Raw genomic sequence first — 26,427 nt, 5'->3', positions numbered from 1 at the left:
GGGCTCCATCCACCAGGCCACCCCGCTTCTCTGAGGGGAGATACTACTTTCTGAGATCAGACGGAGTGCGACCTTTCTAAGACACCCCACCCCACCTCACCCTGACCCCCTGGTGTCCCGCCACCTCCTCCTCCGGCGAAAGTCCTCCCGGGTGGGCCCCCCCCCCCCCCCCGCCCCCGGGCTTTGATCCCCCGTCTCCCGTCCCCTAGGCTTTTCCCAGGCCGTCCCCGTCTTCCCGACCCGGCCCTAGACTCCGGCTGGTCACATCTCCTCCAATCAATCAGTCGGTCGTATTTATTGAGGGCTTACCGTAAGCAGAGCGCTGTACTAAGCGCTCGGGAGAGTCCGACGTAACAGAGTGGGCGAGAGAAGCAGCGTGGCTCGGCGGAAAGAGGCCGGGCTCGGGAGTCAGAGGTCACGGGTTCGATTCCCGGATCTGCCGCTTGTCAGCCGGGTGACCGTGGGCAAGTCACTTCGTTTCTCTGGGCCTCGGTTACCTCGTCTGTAAAATGGGGATTAAGACTGTGGGCCTCATGTGGGACAACCTGATGACCCTGTATCCGCCCCAGCGCTTAGAACAGCGCTCTGCACACAGTAAGCGCTAAGCTGAACAGACGCCGACATTATCAGAGTCGGCAGACGTGCTCCCTGCCCGCAACGAGGTACGGCTTAGAGGTGCCACCAAGGTATGAACTCGGGTCGCGGGATTCAGAGTCCAGAGTGCTAACCGTTACATCGCGGGGCCCCGATCCCTCTCCATGAGCTCCTTACTTCTCCATTCCCTATCTTCCGTTCCCGCCTTCCGCGTCTCTTCCCTTCCCGTTCCTTTCCCGGGATGCCTCTAAACTGGGAGCTCATTATGGGCAGGGAATGCGTCTGAGCGCTTGGGAGAGGACAACCCAACAAGAAGCGTCCTCTCCCGAGCGCTTAGGACAGTGCCCTGCGCCCGGGAAGCGCTCGATAGATCCGATCGGCCGGCTGACGGACAGGGCCCTCCCCCAGGTGGCGGAGAAACTGGAGACGCTGAAGAAGCAGTACGACGAGAAGCTAGCCCAGAAAGAGGACCTGCGCAGACGGTCCGAGGAAATGGAAGTGAAACTGGACCGGGCCGGGAAACTGGTGTTGGGCTTGGCCGGAGAGAAGGCCCGATGGGAGGAAACTGTGCAGGTGAGGGGACCCGGCCTTGGGCCTCCGGGACACGGAGCTTCTGGGGCCCTGAAGATGGGGAGGGCCCCGTCTGGGCTTCTGGGGGCTCCGAGGGAAGCCTCCGGAGTTTTCAGAGATTTGGGGGCGCGGGGCCCCGTGAAGACTTCCCAAACTCCGGGGGAGCAGGGCCCCGCCCGGGCTCCCTGGGCCGCCCGGGCTCAGAGGGAACAGATCCCCACCCGGGGGGAGAAGCGGGGCCCCGTCTGGATTTCCGGGATCCGAAAGAGCAGGGCTTCCTCTGGACTTTCGGGATCTGGGGGGAGCGGGGCTCTGTCCGGACTTCCAGGGCCGTGGGGGAGCGGGACGGGGGGGGGGGGGTGTTCTGAGAAGCTTCACGGTTGCGACTTCAGCCCCTCTTGGCCGAGGTCGATCGCGAGGGATGAAGGCTCTCTCCCCAAAGAGATCTCCCCGGGAGCTCAGGAGGAGACAGGGGCGGGGCCCAGGGCGCGGGGCCGGGGGCGGGGGGAACCGAGAGGCCAACGGGGCCCACCCCCACGGCTGACCGCCCTGACCACCGGGGCCCAAGGAGACGGCCGCCTTACCGCCTCCGAGGCGGCCCACCACCTCCCGCCCCTGCGGGGGCCCGGGGAGGGAGGGGGCCCGGCCTCCACTCTCTCCCCACTCCTCACCCCTCAGGGCTTGGAGGCAGACCTGGGCTACCTAGTGGGGGACTGTCTGCTGGCGGCCGCCTTCCTCTCCTACCTGGGCCCCTTCCTGTCCAACTACCGGGACGAGATCGTCTCCCAGATCTGGGTCAAGAAGGTGAGGGTGGGGAACGGGGGCGGGCGAGGGGCCGGGGTGAGGGAGGGAACCTCCGCCCGGGGGGGCCGAGGTGGCCGTCTCACCGCCGCCTCCTCCCCGCCCCCAGATCCGTGAGCTCCACGTCCCGTGCTCCCCCCGCTTCACCTTCGACAACTTCCTCTCCAACCCCACCAAAGTCCGCGACTGGAACATCCAGGGCCTGCCGTCGGACGCCTTCTCCACCGAAAACGGCATCATCGCCACGCGGGGAAACCGGTGAGACGCCCGCCCCTCCCCACCCCCGACCCCGGACCCCCGGGGGGCAAGGCCGGCCCGGTCGTCTGCCTCCGACGACAGTCGCGATTGCGGTTCTCGCTGAGCGCTCGCTGTCGGTCGGTCGGTCGGTCGTTCGTTCGTTCAGTTGTACTTACGGAGCGCTTACCGTGTGCAAAGCAGTGCACTGAGCGAGGGGGGAGAGGACGATAGAACGGTTAGGACAGACGCGCTTCCCGCCCACGAGGAGCTTACGGTCTCGAGGGGGAGGCGGCGGACGTTCACGTGTAAGTGCTGTGGGACTGAGAGTGGCGTGGACGAAGGGGGCGAATCCTGAGTTCCGGGATAGAGCCGGGGCCTGGAAGCCGGAGGACCTGGGTTCTCATCCCGGCTCCACCTCCCGTCACCTCTGTAACCCCGGGCAAGTCTCTTTGCTTCTCCGGGCCTCGGTTTTGTCACCTGTAAAATGGGGAATAAAATACCCCTTCTCCCTCCCGCTTCCCACTGGGAGTCCCACGTGGGACACGGACCGTGGCCAACCCGATGAACCTGTATCGGCCCCGGAGTTTAGAAAGGTGCTTGACACGTAGTAACGCACTTTAATGATAATGATGGTGACGATGATAATGAACTTGGAGTCTGAAGGGAGAGAGAGACCCGGAAAGGGATTACAGAGAGGGCAGATATAATTTATAGAAATCATCCAGGCGCTGACCGGATGGGTGGGTGGGAGGCCCGAGACCCCGTCTCACGGCCGGAATCCCGCTGGCTGGAGCCCCCCCCCCCCCGGAGTGCCCCCCCCCCATTGATCTCACCCCACCCCAGGTGGCCGCTGATGATCGACCCCCAAGGCCAAGCCCTGAAGTGGATCAAGAACATGGAGGCCCAGGAGGTACGGCGGTGAGGCCTTCCCTTTCCCTCCCCCCTACTTCCCCTGCCCCCTCCATCACCCGGCTACACACCGGAAGCTCCTCCCACCAAGAGAAGCCCCCCCGGTCTCCCTTCCCTGAGGCCCCCGGCCGAGACCCCTCCCACAGGCCCCTCTTCATTAATAATAATAATGGTAATAATAACTGTGTTGCTCGTAAGGTCTCACCAGGTACCAAGCGCCGCACGGAGTGCGCGGGCGGATAGGAGACAAGCAGGTCAGACGCAGCGTAGGCTGGTGGAGAGAGCTCAGACCTGGGCGTCAGAAGGACCTGGGTCCTAATCCTAGCTCCGCCACTTGTCTTCTTCGTTAAATCACTTCACTTCTGTGGGCCCCTCCCCTGTAAAATGGGGATTGAGAGCGTGAGCCCCACAGTGAGAACAGGGACTGTGTCCACCCTGATTAACCTGTATCTGCCCCAGTGCTCGGTACAGTGCCTGACACACAGCTTAACAAATACCGTCAAAAAGGGCCAGGGTCGGGGAAAGAATCCCCATTTGACAGAGGAGGAAACCGAGGGCCGGAAGAAGCGAAGGGACTTGCCCGAGGTCCCCCCCGCCAGCCAGCGGCAGAGCCGGGATGAGCAGCCGGGTCCTGGGGCCCCTGCGTTTCTCAGCACCCTCCCGTCCCTCCGTCCGCCCCCCGCCAGAAGCTGTACGTCATCGACCTGCAGATGAGCGACTACCTGCGCACGCTGGAGCTGGCCATCCAGTTCGGATCCCCCGTGTTGCTGCAGAACGTGCAGGAAGACCTGGACCCTTCGCTGTCCCCCGTGCTCAACAGATCTGTCACCCGCATCGGTCAGGACCCGTGGCGGAGCCGGGGGTGGGCGCTGGGCATCGGAGGACCCCGGGCAGGAGCCCGGGGGATGACCCGGGCCACGGTCGGGCATGGGGGGGCGGGGTGGAACCCCACCTCGGGCGCGGGGTAGACTGCAAGCTGGGAGGACTGAACCCCACCAGGGAGACCCTGGACACCGGCTCTCCGGGCCAGGAGAGGCCGGAGCCGGGAACGGGGGGCCCCGGCTGGAGGAAAGGGCGGAGAAGGCCGGAAACTAGGAGGACTGGGTCCCGCTGGGCCAGGTGGGACGGAGTTCCGTTGGTGGGGGGGAGCCGCCTGGAGGTGGGGGCAGGGTGGCCTTTCAAGCTGGGACGGGTGGACCCCACCGGGGAGCCGGACCTGGTCCCCCCCCCCCCACCGGCCTTCTGGGCCAGGCGGGATCGGGGTCGGGGGTTGCGGGAGAGTAGTCTGTAAGCCGGGAGGACTGGATGCCACCAAGGAGACGCCTGTCCCCCCTGGACACCGGCCTCCTGGGGGGCCCTGGCTAGACGTGGGGGCGGGGGAGCCTGCAAGCTGGGAGGACCGGACCTCCCGGGGGAGCCAGGCCTGGTCCCCACCGGCCTTCGGCTCCCTGACGGCGGGAAGGACCAAGCGGGGCAGGATGGGGCGGGGCTGGGTGGCTCTGCCTTGACCCCCGACCTCGGCCTCGGGGGCAGGCGGCCGGCTGCTGATGCGGCTGGGAGACAAGGAGGTGGAGTACAACCCTCAGTTCCGCTTCTACATCACCACCAAGCTGTCCAACCCTCACTACACCCCGGAGACCTCGGCCAAAACCACCATCGTCAACTTCGCCGTCAAGGAGCAGGTGGGCCGGGGGGCCGGGGAGAGGGCGGGGGGCACGTAGCTGAGGCCACAGGGCCCCAGTGGCTCCCTCTCCGGGCTTCCCCTCTCTCCCCACCCCACCCCGGGGGCGGGGGCCCCCAGTCCTCACCTCTTCTTGCTAGGGGGTGGGAGGGAGGCGCATTGGGCCTGGAAAGGAGTCAAGAGCGGCGGGGACGGTGAGGAAGGGGGTGGGGACGGGGGGCCGCGAGCCCCGGGCTGGGTCCTCACCCGGTGGTCCCCAGGGCCTGGAGGCCCAGCTGCTGGGCATCGTGGTGAGGAAGGAACGGCCCGAACTGGAGGAGCAGAAAGACTCCCTGGTCATCAACATCGCCGCCGGGAAGAGGAAGCTCAAGGAGCTGGAAGACGAGATCCTCAGGTGGGGACCGGGGCGGAGGGACCTCCCCCCACCGCCCCCGACGGCCCACGGGTCGCCGTCCGCCGGTGGCCCTGGACGAGTCGCTCCCCTTCTCCGGGCCTCGGTCTCCTCCTCTGGAAAATGGGGATTCGATCCCCGTTCTCCCCCCGGTCCTGTAGACCCGCAAGGCTCACGTGGGACAGGCGCTGCCCGGTGCTTAGTCCGGAGCTCGGCGCATGGTACGTGCCTAACGAGCACCGCTACCGTTATCATCTGTTATCGACAGTAGGCGCTGACCCCGGTCCCGACCGTAGCTTAGCCCGGACCCCCCGTTCTCACCCTACCGAGGTTCTGCGGGGATGGGAGGGTCTTCCCCTCCCCTCGGTTTCCCTTCCCTTCAATTTCCCTTCCCTTTCCCTCCCCTTCCCTTTCCCTCCCCTTCCCCTCAATTTCCCATCCCTTTCCCTTCCCCTCCCCTTCTATTTCCCTTCCCTTCCCACATGGAAGGGTCAGCCATCAGAGTTGGGCGGCCCTTGGGGTTCGGGTGCTTTTTCAGGTGATGCTTCCTCTCCCTCTGACTCCCACTCTCATGAGTGGGGTGGTCCCGGGGATAGATATCCCCCGTCACATAAACCCGGGCGCGCACACTCCCCTCCCCTGCCCCTGCCCCTGGGATTCCACCTCCATCGGCCCCCGGGGCGGGAGCCGCCCGGAGACAGAGAGCAGGTTACCCCCCAGGCCCTGGGGGACAGGCCGAGCCCCACAGGGGGAGAAAACCCACCCTCCCCGGCGACTCCCTGTCCGGTCCCGGCAGGCTCCTGAACGAGGCCACGGGCTCCCTGCTGGACGACGTCCAACTGGTCAACACCCTGCAAACGTCCAAGGTCACATCCACCGAAGTGACGGAGCAGCTGGAGACCAGCGAGACCACAGAGATCAACATTGACTTGGCCCGCGAGGTCTGTGATGGCGGGGAGGGAGGAGGGGGCTGGACACCCCGGCTGGGCACAGGACCACCTCCTCGCATACCTCCCCCTCCCCTTTCTCTCACCCTCCCCTCCTCTTCCCCTCTCCTTCTCCTCAGTTTCCCTTCCCTTTCCCTTCCCTTTCCCCTCAACTTCCTTTCCCCTCAACTTCCTTTCCCCTTCCTTTCCCCTCCCCTTTCTCTCCCCTCCCCTTCCCTCCTCTCCCCTTTCTCTCACCCTTCCCTCCTCTTCCCCCCCTTCCCCTCAATTTCCCTTCCCCTCCTCTCCCCTTCAATTTCCCTTCCCTTTCCCTCCTCTTCCCCCTCGTTCCCCTCAGTTTCCCTTCCCTATCCCTTCCCTTTCCCCTCAACCTCCCTTCCCCTCCCCCTCAACTTCCTTTCCCCTTCCCTTTCTCTCCTTCCCTCTCCTTCCTCTCCCCTTTCTCTCACCCTTCCCTCCTCTCCCCCCCCCTTCCCCTCATTTTCCCTTCCCTTCCCCTCCCCTTCGATTTCCCTTCCCTTTCCCTCCTCTTCCCCTCCCTTTCCCCGCAACTTCCCTTCCCCTTCCCTTCCTCTCCCCTTCCCCTTTCACCCCCCCCCCCCCCCCCCTTTCTCTCACCCTGCCCTCCCCTTCTCCTGCCCTTCCCCTCACCCTCCTATCCTTTCTCTCCCCTCCGGGAGCTGGGAGCTATTCCGTTCCCCTTCCCCTCCTCTGTCCCTCCTCCTCCCCTTCCCTCCCTTCCTCTCCCCTACCCCTCCTCTGTCTCCCGTCCCCTTCCTTCCCCTGGCCACCGCCGGAACCTCCCTATTCTACCCCCGCTGAGTCTCTGTTCTCTTGTTTTCCTGTGGACCTGCTCGCTCCCCTCCGCGACCCGGTTCTGGGGAGGGGGCGGTCTGACCCCTCCCTTCAACTGATCCCGACCCACCCCCCAATCAATCAATTGATCGATGGCGATTACTGAGGACTCGCCGTGTTTTCAGCACTGGACTGAGCACTTGGGAGAGGACGACAGAGTTGGTAGACGTGATCCCTGCCCACGAGAAGCTGACAGCCTACGGGGAGAGGGTTTATTTTATTATGCTATTCGTTCAGCGCTTACGTGCCAAGCACTGTCCCACGCCCTGAGGCGGTTATGAGTTGATCGGGCCGGACACAGTCCCTGGCCCGCGTGGGGTCCACAGTCTAAGTAGGAGGGAGAACAGGGATTTAATCCCCATTTGACAGATGAGGAAACTGAGGCACAGAAATCGAGCGACTTGCCCAAGGCCACCCGCAAGGCAACAGCGCCGTATCTATCCCAACCCCCGGTAGAGTGCCTGGCACATAGCAAGCACTTAAAAGAATCCCATTTAAAAAAGAAATGTCATTTAGAAGCAGTGCGGCCCAGCGGAAAAAGCCCAGGCCCGGGTGTCAGAGGGCCTGGGTTCTAATCCCGGCTCCGCCACCCGTTTGCCGTCAAGTCTCTTGGCTTCTCTGTGCCTCGGCTCCCTCATCCGTAAACCGGGGAGCAGAATAGCCGTCCTCCCCCCTATTCGGACCGAGATCCCCATATGGGACGGGGACCGTGTCAACCTGATCAACCGGCATCTACCCCCAGCGCTTCGTACAGCGCCTGCCACGGAGTAAGCCCTTAACAAATAGCCCCCAGAGGGAAAGGCGAAGGAGGGCTTTAAAGGCGGGGAGAGCGGTGGTCCTCGGGGTACGGAGGGAGGCCCCGGCTGACCCCCTCCGGCCCCCCGTGGGGTGTCGTAGGCGTACCGGCCTTGCGCCCAGAGGGCGGCCGTGCTGTTCTTCGTGCTGAACGACATGGGCCACATCGACCCCATGTACCAGTTCTCGCTGGACGCCTACATCAGCCTCTTCACCCTGAGCATCGATAAGAGTCACCGCAGCAACAAGCTGGAGGACCGCATCGGCTACCTCAACGACTATCACACCTACGCCGTCTACCGGTCAGGAGAGACCGTCCCCGGCCCCCCGGCCCCCCGCCCCCCGCCCCCCCGCCGCCCGTCCATCGGACGGATCGATCGAGGAGCGGCGCGGGCCAGCGCGGAGGGCCCGGGGCCCGGGAGTCAGAGGACCCGGCCCCTCACCCCGGCTCCCGCCTCGTACCTGCTGGGTGACCTTGGGCTGGTCCCATCTCTGGGCCTCGGTTTCCTCATCGGTCAAATGGGGATTCAATCCCCGCTGCCCCCCTCCTGCTTAGACTGGGAGCCCCGGACGGGGCCCGATGATCTCGTAGCCACCCCAACGCTTAGTTCGGTGCTTGACCCGTAATAAGCGCTTGGCAAGTACCACTGTTCGTTACTATCATTAATAAAGATGTATACGTAAGCGCCGTGGGGGTGGGGAGGCTGTCGAGTGTCTCACCTGTGTATAGAGTTGGTAGACGTGTCCCCTGCCCACAGTCGGTGGTATTTATGGAGCGCTTAGCGTGTGCAGAGCACTGGACTAAGCGCTCGAGAGAGTCCGACACAACAGAGTTGGTAGACAGGTTCCCTGCCCAGAGCCAGTGCTGTTTAGTAATAACGATGATAATGTTGGTATTTGATAAGCGCTTACTATGTGCAGAGCACTGTTCCAAGCGCTGGGGTAGATGCAGGGTCATCAGGTCGTCCCCCGTGAGGCTCACAATCGATCCCCATTTGACAGATGAGGTAACCGAGGCGCAGAGAGGTTAAGCGACTCGCCCACGGTCACACAGCCGACAAGCGGCAGAGCCGGGAGTCGAACCCATGACCTCCGAGTCCGAAGCCCGGGCTCTTTCCACTGAGCCCCGCTTACTGCCGGACTAAGCGCTCAGGAGAGTCCAACATAACAACAGACGGCCGCATTTCCTGCCCACAGCGAGCCGACAGTCTAGAATCGGCGCTCGGGGGCGTTCGGGACAAGGGCCCAGGCAACGCAGAAGGGAGGAGGACTAGGGTGGGGAGATGTGAGTTGAGTCAGGGAGGGCTTCCTGGAGGAGATGGGCTTCCAGTGGGACTTTTGAAGACTTGGCAGGCAGATGCCGCCAATAATAACGAATGACAATACTGATAACTGTGGTATTCGATAAGCATTTACTACATGCCAAGCACTGTACTGAGAGCTGGGCTAGACCCAATAGCATCGGGTCCCGCCTGGGGGCTCCCGGGCTAAGTAGGAGGGAAGACGGACACTGAATCCCCATTTTCTAAATGAGGGGCCCGAGGCCCAGAGGAGGGAAGTGACTAACCCAAGGTCACCCGTCAGGCAGCCGCGAGAGGGGAGGGAGGACGTGAGCACGGGGCGGTGGCGGGAGAGACGGGCCGAGGGTCCCACCCCTCCTGCCCTGCAGCCTAAGACCCCCGCGCCCCCCGACGTCATTCCAGGTACACCTGTCGCACCCTGTTTGAACGCCACAAGTTGCTCTTCAGCTTCCAGATGTGCGCCAAGATCCTCGAGACCTCGGGCAAGCTCAACATGGACGAATACAACTTCTTCCTCCGCGGAGGCGTGGTGAGCGGGCCGGGGAGGGCGGCCCGGACCCAGAAACGTCAATCGGTCCATCCTTGGTCTCTACCGAGCGCCCCTTGGGAGCAGAGCACTGTACTGAGCGCCTGGGGGAGAGGATGGCGTGACTAAGTTGGCAGACGCGACCCTCGCCCTCAAGGAGCCAATGGGAGGGTGGGGGGGGGGGGGGGGCGAAGGAAGAGGGTCCCGGTGGCAGAGCCGTGCTGTGCCTTCCTCAGTCGGTTGTATTTATCGAGCGCTTCCTGTGTGCAGAGCACTGGACTGAGCACTTGGGAGAGTCCAGCATCACACTGTAACAGACACATTCCCTGCCCACAAGGAGTTTACAGTCTAGAGGGGGAGACGGACATGAATAGAAATAAATGATAATGTTGGTATTTGTTAAGCGCTCACTATGTGCCGAGCACTGTCCTAAGCACTGGCGGGAGATACAAGGTAACCAGGTTGTCCCACGTGGGGCTCACAGTCTTAATCCCCATTTTACAGACGGGGTAACTGAGGCCAAGAGAAGTTAAGTGACTTAATAATAATAATAATAATGTTGGTATTTGTTAAGCGCTCACTACGTGCCGAGCACTGTTCTAAGCGCCGGGGTAGACACAGGGGAATCGGGTTGTCCCACGTGGGGCTCACAGTCTTAATCCCCCATTTTCCAGATGAGGGAACTGAGGCACCGAGAAGTTAAGTGACTTGCCCAAAGTCACCCAGCTGACAAGTGGCCGAGCTGGTTTTCGAACCCATGACCGTAATAAGCGCTTAAACAGCGTGGCTCAGTGGAAGGAGCTCGGGCTTGGGAGTCAGAGGTCACGGGTTCGAATCCCGGCTCTGCCACTTGGCAGCTGGGTGACTGTGGGCAAGTCGCTTCACTTCTCTGGGCCTCAGTTCCCTCATCTGGAAAATGGGGATGAAGGCTGTGAGGCTCACGCTTAGAACAGTGCTCGGCACCTAGTGAGCGCTGAACAGATACCAAGATTATTATTAAGGTTATTAAGATGATGATTATTATTACCGAGACCCTGGACGACGCATAGAAAGGCGCCTTGGGCGGTCAGTAGCAGTTGGTGAGTTTGCCAGCAGAGGGCGCCCGAGCCTAAGGCCGGCCCGCGCCCCCTTTAGTTGCCACCAGAGGGCGCCAGAGCCCGTGACTCCTGTCCGGGCAGCGATCGATCGATCGATCGTATTTATTGAGCGCTTACTGTGCGCCGAACACTGGACTAAGCGTTTGGAAGAGTGCACTGCAACAGAGTTAGCGGACCCCTTCCCTGCCCCGGAGTGAATTTACAGTCTCCAGGATTACCGAGAAGCAGCGTGGCTCGGTGGAAAGAGCCCGGGCTTGGGAGTCAGAGATCGTGGGTTCGAATCCCGACCCTGCCACTTGTCAGCTGTGAGACTGCGGGCAAGTCACTTCCCTTCTCTGGGCCTCAGTTACCTCGTCTGCATAATGGGGATTCACTGTGAGCCTCACGTGGGACAACCTGATTACCCTCTATCTCCCCCAGCGCTTAGAACAGTGCTCTGCACATAGTAAGTGCCTAACAAATATCGACATTGCATCCTAGGACCACTGGGTGACCCGCAATCGATCCATCGGCCATGTTTATTTTTTTTAATAGTATTTATTAAGTGCCTAACTGTGTGCCGGGCACTGTTCTAAGCGGCGGGGTAGATACAAGGTCATCAGGTTGGACACAGTCCCTGTCCCACATGGGGCTCACAGTCTCGATCCCCACTTTTATAGACGAGGGAACTGAAGGAAGGGCAGAGAAATTAAGTGACTTGCCCTGGAGCGCTTATTGTGTGCAGGACACTGGACTAGGCGCTTGGGAGAGTGCAATACAACAGAATTATTATTCATTCAATAGTATTTATTGAGCACTTACTATGTGCGGAGCACTGTACTAAGCGCTTGGAATGTACAAATCGGTAACAGATAGAGGCGGTCCCTGCCCTTTGACGGGCTTACGGTCTAATCGGGGGAGAGGCGGACGGACAAGAACGATGGCAATAGCAGACGCGTTCCCTGCCCATAAGGAGCTGACAGTCTAGAGTCATCCCATCCATCCCCCGGCCTCCACGCGGACCTCTCCCAGCCCACCTAGGCCCAGGAGTCGGTCGCTTTCACGTCTGCCCCTCCTCCCCCCCAAATTGGGAAGTCTCCCGCTAAGCCCGTCCCCCCACCCCCACAGTTTAACCCCACCCTCACCCCAACCCCGAGCTTCTTTGAGGAGGCGGGCCTTCGATAAGGCTTTGGAGCGGGGGAGAGTCGTCGTCTGTCGGATGTGAGGAGGGAGGCTGTTCCAGGTCAGAGGCGGGAAATGGGCGGGAGGTCGGCGGCGAGATAGGCCAGACGGAGGGACAGTGAGAAGGTTGGCACTGGAGGAGCGGAGCGTGCGGGCCGGGTGGGAGTAGGAGAGTAGCCAGGCGAGGTGAAGGGGGCGAGGGGATGGACTGCTTTAAAGCCGACAGGAGTTCGATGAGGTGGATGGGCAACCGCCGGAGGTTCTTGAATCCGGGGGTGAAGGGGAGGAGGACAGAGGTCAAGGGAGGAGCGGGGGCGGGAGTCAGGGCCCAGAGCAGCCCCCCGTTGCAGGTGCTGGACCGTGAGGGTCAGATGGACAACCCGTGCACCAGCTGGCTGGCGGAGGCCTACTGGGACAACATCACCGAGCTGGACAAGCTCACCAACTTCCACGGCCTCATGAACTCCTTCGAGCAGTACCCGCGGGACTGGAACCTCTGGTACACCAACCCCATGCCCGAGAAGTCCATGCTACCAGGTACGGGCAGGGCCAGGCGGGGGAAGGGGGAGGGGGGGTCGTCACGCCCACCCCTCCGCCCACCCACCTGGGCTGCCCCCCATCCCTCGGGAACTCTGCCCCCCCCCATCTCTGTCACACACACACCCCCCCCCCCCCGAGGGCTTGTGCCACCGTGTCCAGGGCTCTGCCACCCACCCCTCTGCAAGGAGCGGCCTGGTGGCTAGAGCCCAGGCCGGAGAGTCAGAAGGATCTGGGTTCTAATCCCGCCTCCGCCACTTGTCTGCTGTGTGACCTTGGGCAAATCACTTCACTTCTGTGGGCCTCAGTTCCCTCATCTGGAAAATGGGGATTAAGACTGTGAGCCCTCTCTGGGACGGGGATGGTGTCCGACCTGATTAGCTGGATCTGCCCCCAGCGCTTAGTACGGTGCCCGGCACGTAGGAAGCGCTTGACAAATACCCTTATTGTCATCATCATCATTATCCTTAAATCTCCCTGGCTCCCGCCAGTGTCGTCTGGCCATCCCGAGCACCGCCCAGGTTCCCCCGGCCCCCGGCCCCCGGCCCGGCTGATCCGTGGCGTCGGTTCCGGGGGTCGGGTCGCAGGCGAGTGGGAGAACACGTGCAACGAGATGCAGCGGATGCTGATCGTGCGCTCGCTGCGCCAGGACCGCGTGGCCTTCTGCGTCACCTCCTTCGTCGTCTCCAACCTGGGCTCCCGCTTCGTCGAGCCGCCCGTCCTCAACATGAAGTCGGTCAGACACCCCGCCCCCGCCCCCGGGACGCCCTGACCCCGAGACCCTCCCGACCCTGGGCTCTGCCTGGCCCGGCCCCTGCCCCCGGGGCTCGCTTTCGGCAGCGCTCCGACGGAAAGAGCCTGGGCCCGGCAGTTGGAAAGACTCGGGTTCTCATCCCGCCTCCGCCACGCGTCTGCCGGGTGATCCCCGGGCAAGTCACTTCACCGCTCTGGGCCTCAGTTCCCTCATCTGCGAAATGGAGATTTAATCCCCGTTCTCCCTCCCCTTTAGAGCGGGAGCCCCGTGTGGGACGGGGACTCTGTCCGGTCTGATGACCTTGTACCTACCCCTAGGGCTCAGGACAGTGCTTGGCACGTAGTAAGCGCTTAACAAGTACCCTAATAATCCCCCGCCCCGCCTCCCCCTCACTCTCTGGGCAGGTGATGGACGACTCCCTGCCACACACGCCCCTCATCTTCATCCTGTCGCCCGGCGTGGACCCCACGGGGGCACTGCTGCAGCTGGCGGAGCAGATGGGCATGGCCCAGCGCTTCCACGCCCTGTCCTTGGGCCAGGGCCAGGCCCCCATCGCCTCCCGCCTCATCCGCGACGGCATCCTCCAGGGTGAGGGTCACCCCCCGGGGCCTCCTTTCTCCCTGGACCCCCACCCTGCCCCCTCTCAGGGTCAGCTGGGGCCCGCTCATTCGGTGTGGGGGCGGGGGTTGGGGATGGGGCGGGGAGGTTGGGGATGGGGGTGGGCCCTACTCTTCCTCCGAGGCGGGAAGCGGCCGGTCAGTCGTATCGACTGAGCGCTTACTGCGTGCGGAGCACTGGACCAAGCGCTTGGGAGAGGGCGGTACCGCAGTAAACGGACCCGTTACCGTCACAGTGAGCTTACAGTCTGGAGGGAGAGATGGGCAAGGATAGAAATAAAGAAAAGATGGAGATGGACGTAAGCGGTGTGGGGCTGGGACGGGGGGGGGGGGATGAATAAAGGGGGCAAGTCAGGGTGACGCAGAAGAGAGGGGAAGAAGAGGTGGGAGTGTCGTCTCCCCCCGCCCCCTCAGTGCTCCCGGTCCTCCCCGCTCACCACGCTCCGTCATCCCCTCCCCATCCCCGTCCCCTTCTCCCTCCCCGCCGGCTAGGGCACTGGGTCTTCCTTGCCAACTGCCACCTGTCGCTGTCCTGGATGCCGCACCTGGACAAGCTGGTGGAGCAGCTGCAGGTGGAGGAGCCCCACATGGCCTTCCGCCTCTGGCTCAGCTCCAGCCCCCACCCCGAATTCCCCATCTCCATCCTGCAGGCCGGAGTCAAGATGACCACCGAACCGCCCAAGGTCCGCCCGCTCGGGGCCGGGGAGGACCGGGGCCGGCGGCGGGGGGGGGGGGGGGGGGGCGGTCCATCGGGGACCCCGGCCTCTGGGACCGAGGGCGGAGGGGAGGACCGCGGACTCACTGCGGGCGGGGCCCGGGTCGGCCGCCTCGGTCGTATCGTCCTCTCCCAAGCCCTTAGTCCGGCGCTCTGCACCCAGTAAACGCTCAATACGCTGATTGGTCGATCAGTGTCCATCTCCCCCGTCTGGACCGTGAGCTCGTTAGGGGCCGGGAACGCATCTGTTAATTCCGTCCTATTGTCCTCTCCCGAGCGCTCGCTCCAGTGCTCTGCACGGAGTAAGCGCTCGGGACACACCTCTGATAATGATTATAACTGTGGAATCGGCTCAGCCCTCACTCTGTGCCAGGCACCGTTCTACGGGCTGGGAACGTGTCCACCGACTCCGTCGCATCATCCTCTCCCAAGCGTTTAGTACAGTACTCCGCTCACAGAAAGCGCTCAGTACAGACCCCCGATTAACGTCCTCCTCCCCCCTCTAGACTGCGAGCCCGTTACGGGCCGGGAACGCGACCGCTAACTCTTCGTTCGTTCCTTCTGTCGTACTTGAGCGCCTACTGTGTGCAGAGCACTGTACCGAGCGCTGGGGAGACGACAATACAACAATAAAAAGACACATTCCCTGCCCACGACGAGCTGCCAGCCTTGGGCGGGGGGAGACAGACATGAGTATAAATAGATCGGTGACGGATACGGACATGAGCGCCGTGGGGCCGGGCCGGGGGGACGAATAAAGGGAGCGAGTCCGGGCGACGCGGAAGGGAGTGGGAGAAGAGGAGAGGAGGGCTTAGTCCGGGAAGGCCTCTTGGAGGAGATGGGCCTGTCCTATCACCCTCTCCCAAGCGCTTAGTCCAGTGCTGTGCCCACGGTAAGCGCGCAGGACATTCCGCCGCTTGATAGCGATAACCGTGGCGTTTGTTCAGCGCTTACTCTGCGCCAGGCGCTGCTCTAAGCACTGGGGTAGAGACGAGGTGATGGGGTCGGGTCGGCTGTGCGGGGGGGGGAGGGTGGCAGAGAGTCCCCTTGGAGCCCACCCCATTCGCCCGCAGGGCCTCAAGGCCAACATGAAGCGCCTGTACCAGCTGGTGACCGAGAGCCAGTTCACCCGCTGCGCCAAGCCGGCCAAGTACAAGAAGCTGCTCTTCGCCCTCTGCTTCTTCCACTCGGTGCTGCTCGAGAGGAAAAAGTTCCTGCAGCTGGGATGGAACATCGTCTACGGCTTCAACGACTCCGACTTTGAGGTGCTGGAGGACCCCTCCCCGCCGCCCCCCGAAATACAACCCGGACCCCCCCCCCGGAAGCAGTACGGCCCCCTGGAGATGATACTGTTGGTATTCCTTAAGCGCTTACTATGTGCCAAGCACTGCTGTAAGCGCTAGGGTAGATACAAGGTAATCAGATTGTCCCACGTAGGGCTCACAGTCTTCGTCCCCATTTTACAGATGAGGGAACTGAGGCCCAGAGAAGTCAAGTGACTCGCCCGAGGTCACGCAGCAGCCATTTGGCAGAGCCGGGATTAGAACCCACGACCCTCTGACTCCCAAGCCCGGGCTCTTCCCACAAAGCCACGCCGCTTCGAGAGCCCGGGGCCGAGAGTCGGGGGCCCTGGGTCCTCATCCCAGTTTGGCCACCCTTCTGCTTGTTGACCTTGAGCGAGTCACTTCATTCGTTCATTCAGTCAGTCAGTCAATCGTATTCATCGAGCATTCCCTGTGCGCGGAGCACTGTACTGAGCGCTTGGGAGAGGACGATGCAACGGTAATCGGGGGCGTTCCCTGCCCACACTGTTCTGGGCCTCGGTTTCCCCTCCTGTAGAATGGGGATGGGATCCCCCTCCTCCTCCGATCTCAACCGCAAGTCCCGTGGGGGAGAGGGACTCCGTCCCAGCTGATGATCCTGGATCGGCCCCAGCACTCGGCGAGGTGTCTGGCACCCAGTAAGCGCTTCACAGGTGCCGTTAAAGAGAATGAAAAAGGCACAGCAGACGCTGGCGGCGTTGGTTAAAAGGGCCACGGATCTCCCACCGCCCCTGACGCCCTCCCTGACCGGGGAGAAGCAGTGTGAACTAGCGGAAAGAGGCCGGGTCGCCCAACCTCCTCCCCGAAGCCAAACCGTCCCGGCGTGGGGAGAAGCAGTGTGGCCCAGTGGAAAGACCCCAGGCCGCCCGGCCCCCTCCCCTAAAGCGAAGCATCCCGGCGCGCGCAGGTGTCGGAGAACCTGCTGAGCCTCTACCTGGATGAGTACGAGGAGACGCCGTGGGATGCCCTCAAATACCTCATCGCCGGGGTGAACTACGGGGGCCACGTGACCGACGACTGGGACCGGCGCCTGCTCAGCACCTATATCAACGACTACTTCTGCGAGGCCAGCATCACCGACCCCTTCCACCGGTCAGCCTGGGGCCTGGGCCCGGGGGGCGGGCGCCTCCACCCCCTTCCGCCGGCCAGCCCGAGGCCCAGGGACCCCGGGGAGCCGGCTGGCCGTCCGCCCAGCGATGGGCTCCGTTGAGCGCCTTCTGGGTGCGGAGCCCCGGACCGGCGGCGAGGCCTAGCGGAAAGAGCCCGGGCCTGGGAGTCAGAGGATCAGGGTTCTCGTCCCTGGTCCGCCGGGTGACCCTGGGCAAGTCGCTTCACTTCTCCGGGCCTCGGTCCCCCTCATCTGCCAAATGGGGATGACGACGGGGAGCCCCGTGTCGGACGGGGACCGTGTCCAACCCGATTTGCTTGGTACAGTGCCTGGCGCCTAGCAGACGCTTGACAGACACCACAGTTATTATTATTACCGTAGCACGCGCTCGGGAGAGCGCAATAGCTCTAGTAGATACCATCCCTCCCCTCGAGGAGTTCACAGTCTACTACGTGCAGAGCACCGCGCTAGGCGTTCGGGAGACCACGATCGAGTCAGCAGACACGATTCCTGCCCTCCAGGGGCTCACAGCCTACTGGGGACAGAGCGCTGTTCTAAGCGGTTAGGTGTGCCCGGCGCAATGGGCTAGGTAGACGCGATCCCCGCCCCGAAGGGCTTTCGGTCCAGCGGAGCCGGGGCCCGGCAGCCGGACCGTCCCAGGCCAGAGACGGGGTGCGGAGGTGGGACCCCGAGCTCCAGAGGCCTCGGTTGAGCTCCGGGGGGGCGGAGGCCGGGTCCCCTGAGTCCCCGCTGCCCCGAACCCCCATTCGTTCAATTGTGTTCACTGAGCGCTTACTGCGTGCGGAGCCCCGGACTAAGCGCTTGGCACTCCTCCCCAGGCTGTCGGTCCTGGACACGTACTACATCCCCAAGGATGGGAACCTGGCGTCCTACAAGGAGTACATCGGCCTGCTGCCCAGCATGGACCCGCCCGAGGCCTTCGGGCAGCACCCCAACGCCGACGTGGCCTCCCAGATCACCGAGGCCCGGACCCTCTTCGAGACCCTGCTCTCTCTGCAGCCCCAGACTTCGCCCAGCGGCACCGGGGGACAGAGCCGAGAGGACAAGGTGTGACCCCGGAGCCCGGTGCCGGGGGGGGAGCCCGGGGAGACACGGTCCACGCCGGGGGGGGGGGGGGGGGGGGCGACGCGGGGAGAGAGAGGGGAAAGGTAAGGTGAGGCCTGAGACGGGGGACGGCCCGGGGAGGCGCAAGCCTCTGTGGAGAAGGCGAGGCCCGAGAGAGGGAGCGGCTTGGGGAGGCGGACTGGGAGAGGACAAGGCTCTCATCACCGCTGCCCACCCCGGCAACTGCCGATCAGTCCGTCGGCGGTACTGAAGCGCTATGGGCGGAGCACTGTGCTAAGCCCTTGGGAGAGTCCGCTAGAGAAAGTAGACACAGTCCCCGCCCTCGAGGCACATAGCGTCCAGCAGGGGAGGGGGACGTGAAAGTCAGTTCTGGGTAGCGTAAAGCTGTGGCCCTGTGGACGGAGGCAGCCCCCGCCCCCCCCCCCCCCCCGCCGCCCACCCTCTCCCCCCGGCCCCCGGCAGGTCCTGGAGCTGGCGGCCGACGTGAAGCAGAAGGTGCCGGAGGCCATCGACTACGAGGGGACCTGCAAGCTCCTGGCGCTGGACCCCTCCCCGCTCAAGGTGGTGCTGCTGCAGGAGATCCAGAGATACAACCTGCTCATGGCCACCATGCAGTGAGCGCCACCCGCCAGACGGCCGGGGAAACCGGGGGCCGCCGGGGATCGGGGAGAGGACCGCGGGAGAGGGGACCGGGAGACGAGGGGCGGCCACGGGAGAGGGACCGGGGAATGTGGGCCCGGAAGAGGGCCCGCGGGAAAGGGGATCGGGAAGAGGACCACGGGAGAGGGGACCCGGAAGTTAGGGACCCGGGAGGGGAGGCCGTGGCGAGGGGGCCTCGGGCCAGGCGGTGGAGGAGATTCTCTCTCGCCTCACCCCCCCCCCCCCCCCCCCCGGACGCCTAGGTTGTCGCTGTCGGAGCTGGAGAAGGGGATCCAGGGGCTGGTAGTCATGTCCACGAGTCTGGAGGAGATCTTCAACTGCATCTTCGACGCCCGCGTCCCCCCTCTGTGGGAGAAGGTGAGGGAGCCCGCCCCGTCCCGCCCGGGGCCCGGGGTGAGGGCGGCGGGGACTGAGAGGGTGGCCGGGGAGGCCCCGGTGGGCGGCGGAGGGGAGGGTCCGGATCCAGGAGCCCGCCTCCCCGCCCCCCGGCACTCTCCGGTTCCAGCCCCGTGGCCCCGTGTCTCCCGCAGGCCTACCCGTCCCAGAAGCCCCTGGCCGCGTGGACCCGAGACCTGGCCCTGCGCGTGGACCAGTTTGCGCAGTGGGCCAACCGGGCCCGGCCCCCCGTGCTCTTCTGGCTGTCGGGCTTCACCTTCCCCACGGGCTTCCTCACGGCCGTGCTGCAGGCCTCCGCCCGGCAGAACAACGTGAGACGACGCGGGCGGCCGGGGGGCCGAGGGGGAGCGATGCCGCGGCGCTCCTCCTCCGACCCGCTCGTCCCCCGGGGGCTGCGGGAACGCCCCTTCTCCGACCCCCGCCCCTCACCCCCACGTCCAACCCCGCAGGTCTCCGTGGACGGCCTTTCCTGGGAATTCGTCGTCTCCACGGTGGACGACAGCAACTTGGTGTACCCACCGAAGGTGTGAGGGGGCGGGTGGGGAAGCGGGGGCGGCCCTGGGGGGGGAGGGGGAGCCGAAGACGCAACGGGGAGAGCCCGGGTCCCGGCGGGGAGGGGCCCGGGGCAGGACTCCGGGGAGTTCGACTCCCGCGTGGTGCCCCCGGACCAGGATGGCGTGTGGGTGCGCGGGCTGTACCTGGAAGGGGCCGGCTGGGACCGGAAGAACTCTTGCCTGGTGGAGGCGGAACCCATGCAGCTGGTGTGCCCCGTGCCCACCATCCACTTCAAGCCCGTCGAGAATCGCAGGAAGAGCGGCAAGGGTGAGGCCACACCCTCGCCCTGTCCCCCTCCCCCCCCCCGTCCTGTCCATTAATCCTCTGGCCCCACCCTTCTCCAGCCCCTTCCCTCTCCTCCTGTCCCTTGACTCTCCCTCCCACCCCCCCAACCGGCCCCCTCTCTGGCCCTGCAAGACCCATCGATCAATCGTTCGGTCAGTGCTGTCTATCGAGCACTCGACCGCCTGCGGAGCACTGGACCCGGGGCTCGGGAGAGTCGTAGTGACAACGGTATTTCTTCAGCACCGTCCGAGAACCGTCGGGCTGCGTGCAGCCCGACAGGCTCGTATCCTCGCCCCACCGCCCCCCTTCGCTCAGTACAGTGCTCGGCATATAGTAAGAGCTCTACAAATACCCCAATTATTATTACTGTGCTCAAAGCACCGGGAAAGAAGAGCCGGTTGAGCACGATCCCTGCGACCGAGGTCTAGGCTGGTGGCGGGCGGGGGAATAGACACCACGAGAGATGACAGGGAGGGGAAGCCGCAGAGGAGGAGGAGGAGGCACTGAGGGGGCCGGGGGCCGGGGTGATCATCTCAGCCTCTCCTCCGCCCTCTCTCCCAGAATCGCCGTGACCTGGCAGAGCCCCGTCCCCGCCTGGCCCGTCCAGACGGAGCCCCGGGACTCGGAGGGGGGAATCGGGAGGGAGTCCGGGAGGCGGTCGGGTGCTTCGCGCCCCCCGAAGTGCCCTCATCTCTAAACGGCTCCACACCGGGGCGAGGGGTGGACGGGAGGCCCCCGCCCAGGCCCGCCCCGCCCCGATCCGACACGGCCCGCGGCTCGGGACCCACGAGACCGCGGTCGGTCGGTCGATCGGTCGGTCGTATTTAGCGAGCCCTCACGGCGTGCGGGGCGCCGTACTGAGCGCTCGAGAGAGTACGGTCTAAGAGCCGGAGGTCGCTTTCCCCGCCGGTAAGGAGCTTGAAGTCTAGAGGGCTGAACGGACCTCAATAGAAAGAAACGGCGGCTAAGGACGGCGGCCCCGCGGGGCCGAGGGAGGGGCGGGTAAGGGGAATAATCCAGTCGACGGGACGTACGTACGTACGCGCGGAGCACGGCACCGAGCTCTCGGGAGAGGACGGCGCGACGGAGTCGGCCGACCCGTTGCCCGCCCGGGACGAGCTCGGGCGCGAGGGCGAGGCGGAAGGGAGTGGGAGCGGAGGCAAAGGAGGGCTCAGACCCGAGGCCGGCCTGCCCGCCCGCCGGCCCCCTCCCGGACCGTTGGACTCCCGGGCTCCAGCCGGCTCGGGCGGGCGGGCGGCGGGCGGGTCTCCGGCCTCGGGAGGGCAAAGCGTCGGGGGGCGGCGCCGGCGGCCAGGGCCGTGGAGGTCCAGGGGGCCGTACGGGACCCCGGATCTGGGGCCCGGGGGGGCGCGGAGCGGGGGACCCCGGGCCCGGAAACGCCCCGACCCCGCCGTCTCCCCGGCAGGCATGTACTCCTGTCCCTGTTACTACTACTCCAACCGGGCGGGCAGCTCCGACCGCGCCTCCTTCGTCATCGGCATCGACCTGCGGGCCGGGGCCATGCCGGCCGACCACTGGATCAAGCGGGGCACGGCCTCCTCATGAGCCTGGACAGCTGAGCCGGGGGCGGCCGGGGGCGGCCGGGGGCGGCCGGGGGGCGGCCGGGGCCGCTTCACGAGGCCCCGCTCCAAACGGGGAATGGGGCCCTCCCGGGCTCCCGTCACCCCCGCCGTCTGCTCTACCTGGGGAGGGGCCGGGTGTTGGGGGGGGAGGGGGGATCCCGAGGTGACGGGACCCCAGAGTTCGATCGGTGGGGACGAGGAGGAAGAGCTCGGCCCATCGGTCCGGTCGCGGACCCACAAGTCCGGGGCCGGGGATGTAATAAAGGAACGTTTGTTGGCAGGCGGCTCGTCCCGGTCGGTGGCGGGGAGGAGGAGGAGGAGGAGGGGAGGGGCGTTGGAAGCCGGTTAAGGGGGTCGAGGGCCGCCCCCTCCCGGGGCCGGGCGGTGAAAGGGGCGCGGCCGGGGGCGGGGGCGGGGGCGGGACCGGGGCGGAGAGAGGGAGCGCGGGGCGGGGCGGGCCGAGGGCGGGAGGGCCCGGGAGGGGCGGGGAGGGGGCGGGGCCGCCTGTTTGTGTTGGAAAATCCAACTGCGCCACGGGGCGGAGCGGCCCCCCCATCCCGGGCCGGGGAGAGGGGGGGCCGCCCGACCCCTCCGGGGGGCCGCGGGGGACCGGGACGCCCGGGAGCCCCCGGAGCCAGGTAACGGGAGCGCCGCGAGGGCCCGGAGAGCGGGGAAACTGACCCCACCCCCCTTCCCGCCCGGGGGCGGGGGCCGGGGGCCGGGGGCCGGGGCGCGGGGAGCGGGACGCTTGGGGCCCGGGGGCCGCCGGGGGGGGAGGGAAGGGGACCGGGGCGCGCTCGGGCTCCGATCACCTGCCCCGGACCGACCCGAGGGCCGGGGCGGGGGGGAAGGAAGGGGGCCGGCCGGCCGGGCAAGGGGCGGCCCGCCCAAAGCGGGAACGGCCGCCGCGGGGCGGGGGGGGAGGGCGAGCCGGCTGCGAGGGCCGGGCCGCCAGGCCGGGGGCGCCGGCGGGGACGGGGACGGGGGGGGGGTCCGAGTCGGGGTCACGGGGTCGTGACCGGACGGGGATGGAGGGGGGAGAAGGGCCGCGGGGTCGAAGTTGAGACGCCCCCAGAAGGGCTCGGTGGAAAGGAGCAAGTCCGCCCCCTCCCCCCCCCCAACCGGGCCGGGGACCCCGCGTCCGAGAGGACCCAGCCCCCCGCCCCCTCCCTCCTGCCTCTTCTCCTTCCGCCCCTTTCTCTCTCTGTGTCCGTCCGTCCGTCCGTCCGTCCCTCCCTCCCTCCCCCCGCCTTGGCCGCTTGAACCGCCCCGGGTTGGCCGCCAGGTGGCGGGGCAGCCCCACGCACGGGCCCGGACCGGCAAGAGAGCAAGATGAGGAGGCGCGGGGACCCACGGACGGAGATACGCGCACGCGCGCTCTCTCATGTAGCCATTCATTCGGTCGCATTTATTGAGCGCTTACCGTGTGCGGAGGAATGGACAGTTGGGCAAGAGATAGACAACCCCCGCCCAACAACGGGCTCGCAGTCTAAAAGGGGGAGACGGACAACAAAACAAGTAGGCATCAATACAGTCTCTCACTCTCTTCGCGCGCGCCGTCTCCCTCTCCCGGTCCATCCCGAGTCGGTCGATGGGGGCGCGGCGGCCCCCGGATCCCGGGCGCGGCGGAAGCGCTTCCCTCCGGCGCTGGCTTGGGGACCGGAGGCCGGATCGGCGCCGCGTCTGCGCCGGGAGGGGGGCGGGGCGGGGGGAAGCGGCGGGGGCCGGCGGTTGGCGGCGCTGGCGCGCGGCTGAGCGCTTGCCCTGTTGCCACGGTAACAGGAGGCAGAGAGCCGGGGTCCGGATTCCCGAGCGGACCCGGCCGTCCAATCGGCGCCGGGCGAAGCCCGCTGACGTCGGCGCGCGGACGGCCAATGGCGGAGGGAGGGAGGGCGGGCGGGGAGGAGGAGGGGGGCGCGGGGGGGGGGGGGAGCAGCTGCTCGGGCCCCGCACGTGCACTCCCACACGCTCGCGCCCCCTCCCCCTCCCCCCCGCACGCGCCCTGGCCCTCCCGCGCGCCTGCGCCGAGGGGCGGCCGCCTCCCCCGCCCCCCCCCCCCCGCCCCCCGCAGGACCGGCCGCCCGGGACACGCGTCCCACCGCTCGCCCTGCCCCTCTTGGGGACCCCGAACGGTCCGGAGAACGGGGGCGGGATCCCCGGGTCCAGCCAGCGAGGGGCTGCTTGGCTTCCCTCCCGCCCCGCTTCTCCCCGCGCCCGCCCAGGTGGGGCCGGGGGTCTGTGGTTTCGCCCTCCATATGTCACGGGCCGGGAGCCTAGGTGGCCGCCCCTCCCTCGGGAAGGGCCGAGCCAGGTGGTTCCAGCAGAGCTGGGGGAGGGGGGTCCCGGGGGGCGGAGTGCGCTCCTGCCCGGTTTTCACCCACAGCCCCTTCCCCCCCAGCTCCCCAGGATGCAGGGCCGCCTGCCGGGGCGGGAGTGGGAGGTTGGGCCGGGAGCCGGCCTCCCAGTCAGAGGGTAGATGATGATGGCATCTGTTAAGCGCTTACTATGTGCAAAGCACTGTTCGACGCGCTGGGGAGGATACGAGCGATCGGGTTGTCCCCCGTGGGGCTCACAGTCTGCATCCCCATTTTGCAGATGGGGTCACTGAGGCCCAGAGAAGCGCAGTGACTCGCCCAAAGTCCCACAGCTGACAGGCGGCAGGAGGAAAGCCCGTGGGTGCAGAGTGCGGGGTCACCGGGTGACCGAGAGCACTGTTCTGCTTTCCCGGGGTAAGTGTAGGGGTCCCCGGGGCGGGGAGGGATGGGAGCAGAGACCCCCCCCCCCCCCAGCCCTCGGGGCTACTTAACGCGCGTTTACTCTACGCAGACCATTGGACTCTAAGGGCTTGGGAGAGTACCCCAGCTGGTAGCCCCGGTCCCCACCCACAGGGAGATTACCATCTAGAAAGGGAGCCAGGAAGGGATTTCCCCCCCGTAGACTTTTTAAGACCGTTGTGGGCACGGGATATGCCTTTTCACTCATTCATTCAATCGTACTCATTGAGCGCTTACCGTCTGCAGAGCGCTGTACCAAGCGCTTGGGAGAGGCCATTCCAGCACTAAAGAGTGACAGTCCGCCCACAGCGAGCCCACAGTCTGGAGGAGCGCGTCCGTTACGTCGTGCGGTCCTCCCCCGAGCGCTTAGTCCGGTGCCCCGCACGCGGTGTGTCCAATTACTACGTTCGATTGATTAATAAGGGAAAGAGGAAGGGTAGAAGAGTCTCTTACACAAGTATCGCGGGTCTGGGAGGGAGGCTGCCTCCCCCCCCCCCCCCCGATTCTTTGTTTCCACCTCTGTCCGTGTGTCCGGTTTGTGTAGCTCTGCCTTTCCGTCTCACTCCGCCCCTCCCTCGGTAGACCATTTGCCCGACCGTGGCTGTCTGCCCTTTGTGTGCGGTGTCCCTGGGTGCGTGTGCAAGTTTGTATCTGTATCTCTCCCTTCCTCTGTCTCTGGTGTCTGTGTCCCTTTTTTTTTTCCCTTCTTTCCCCTCCTCCCTCTGGCTCTCCCTGCCTCTCCCGGGTTATATAACTCTCCCTCTTTGCCTTGTCCTGGTTTCAACTCTGCTGACTCCGCCCAGAGGCTGGTGGGGAGGGAGGAAAGGGGGAGTCCCAGGGCCCCGAGGGATGGGGAGCTGGGGAAGAGCGACCCTGCGGGGACGAGTGAGCCCCCCCCCGCTCCCCCCTCCCGCCTGCAGGAGAGGCCTCCCCCGCCCCCCCCCGGGACCCCCTTCCACCCATTCCCCCCCTCCACTTTCGAGGGGGGTGGGGAAGCCAGGACTTGGGACCATGAGACCGGGGAGGGGGAGATTTTGGCCAGGGTGCGGGGAGAGGTGGGGGGGGGTCCCTCATGCCTGGGTTCCTGGGCCACTTTGGTCCCCTCCCCGCAGGAGAATCCCAGAGTCCCCCGGGCCACTTCCCATAATGCTCAGGTTTCCCCTTCCCCCTCCCGTGGCTCGGGGTCAGAGGTCCGTGTCGGAGGTGACCTGGGATGATGTCACCCGTGCACGTGCCCCGGGCCGGTTGCTAGGCAACGGGACCTTCCACCCTCCTCCCCAACCTTGGCCCGGTCACAGCCCCGAGTCCGGTCCGGGGCGATCCGGTGCCGACTCTTGGCCCGCTCCCTGCCCTGCGCCCCCTGCAGCCCGCACGTGGGAAATCCTGCACCAGACTTGGGGGTGGGGGGGACTGGGGGGGGGGCAGTGGGGGGGGGGCTGGGGCCCTCGCCCGGGGGTACCAAAGCCGTCGCCCTCAGAGCCGGCCCCTCTTCTTCCCCCCCCCCCCAGGTCACGAGGCCCTCCTTCCCCTCAGTGCTCCCTTGAAGTGCTCTTTCTGCTGCGGTCCCCCCCACCCCTCCCGTGGCAGGATGGGAGGGGGCAAGACAGCCGCAGTTGGAACTGGGGCGTTCAGAGGGAAGGGCCGGGGTGAGTGTGGGAGACGCATCCGGATCGTCTTCGCCCGGGACACCCCCGGGCTGGAGGGGGCCGGCGGAGGAGGGCCTGGAAGGGCCAGGGCGGCCGGCCCCACGGTGTTCCCCCCCCCGCCTGGACCCCTCAGATGGGAGACTCTGCTCTCAATTTCTCCTGGGGGGCGAGGGGGGGCCGGGGTCTCGCTGGGGCTGATGGAGGCCGCAGAGGTTTCCGGTCTTTCCCACCTTGTCAAAGGTGGGCTTGGATTGGGGCAGGGAGAGGGGATGTGGGGGGGACAGGAGGAACTTACTCCCACTCTCTGTTCCAGGAAGGCCAGGAAGGATGTGTGTGGGGGGGCTCCTTATTCCCCCCCCCCCCGCCACCTAGCTCTTTCTTTGAGCAGCTGGGGGGGGGGGGGGTGGGCACGAAACGTACGGACGTCCCTCGTGCCATTATATGGACGGGGGAACCAGCCAGGAGATGCCAGGGCCCGAGTGGAAGTGGTGGAAGAGGGAGGCTTAAATTGCTCCGTAATTGTA

General features: G+C 65.6%; 1 protein-coding gene across 1 annotated transcript in view; it reads left to right on the top strand.

Moving 5' to 3' along the window:
* The window catches only part of DNAH2 (dynein axonemal heavy chain 2), a 105,735-nt gene extending 84,255 nt beyond the window's left edge, over positions 1-21,480 (top strand). Inside the window, 24 exon segments of the mRNA XM_029055983.1 lie at positions 1,003-1,167; positions 1,843-1,968; positions 2,075-2,223; positions 3,046-3,112; positions 3,798-3,948; positions 4,645-4,793; positions 5,053-5,186; positions 5,980-6,124; positions 7,883-8,082; positions 9,484-9,610; positions 12,216-12,402; positions 12,990-13,138; positions 13,561-13,744; positions 14,266-14,456; positions 15,562-15,753; positions 16,718-16,902; positions 17,758-17,986; positions 18,467-18,618; positions 18,907-19,021; positions 19,195-19,371; positions 19,510-19,584; positions 19,732-19,882; positions 21,327-21,452; positions 21,455-21,480. Of these exon segments, the coding sequence (XP_028911816.1) occupies positions 1,003-1,167; positions 1,843-1,968; positions 2,075-2,223; positions 3,046-3,112; positions 3,798-3,948; positions 4,645-4,793; positions 5,053-5,186; positions 5,980-6,124; positions 7,883-8,082; positions 9,484-9,610; positions 12,216-12,402; positions 12,990-13,138; positions 13,561-13,744; positions 14,266-14,456; positions 15,562-15,753; positions 16,718-16,902; positions 17,758-17,986; positions 18,467-18,618; positions 18,907-19,021; positions 19,195-19,371; positions 19,510-19,584; positions 19,732-19,882; positions 21,327-21,452; positions 21,455-21,480 (3,552 nt within the window).
* The last annotated feature ends 4,947 nt before the right edge of the window (positions 21,481-26,427 follow it).

This window comes from Ornithorhynchus anatinus, chromosome X5 (genome assembly GCF_004115215.2).
Source record: "Ornithorhynchus anatinus isolate Pmale09 chromosome X5, mOrnAna1.pri.v4, whole genome shotgun sequence".
NCBI lineage: Eukaryota > Metazoa > Chordata > Mammalia > Monotremata > Ornithorhynchidae > Ornithorhynchus > Ornithorhynchus anatinus.
This window is presented reverse-complemented; position numbering and strand designations above follow the sequence as displayed.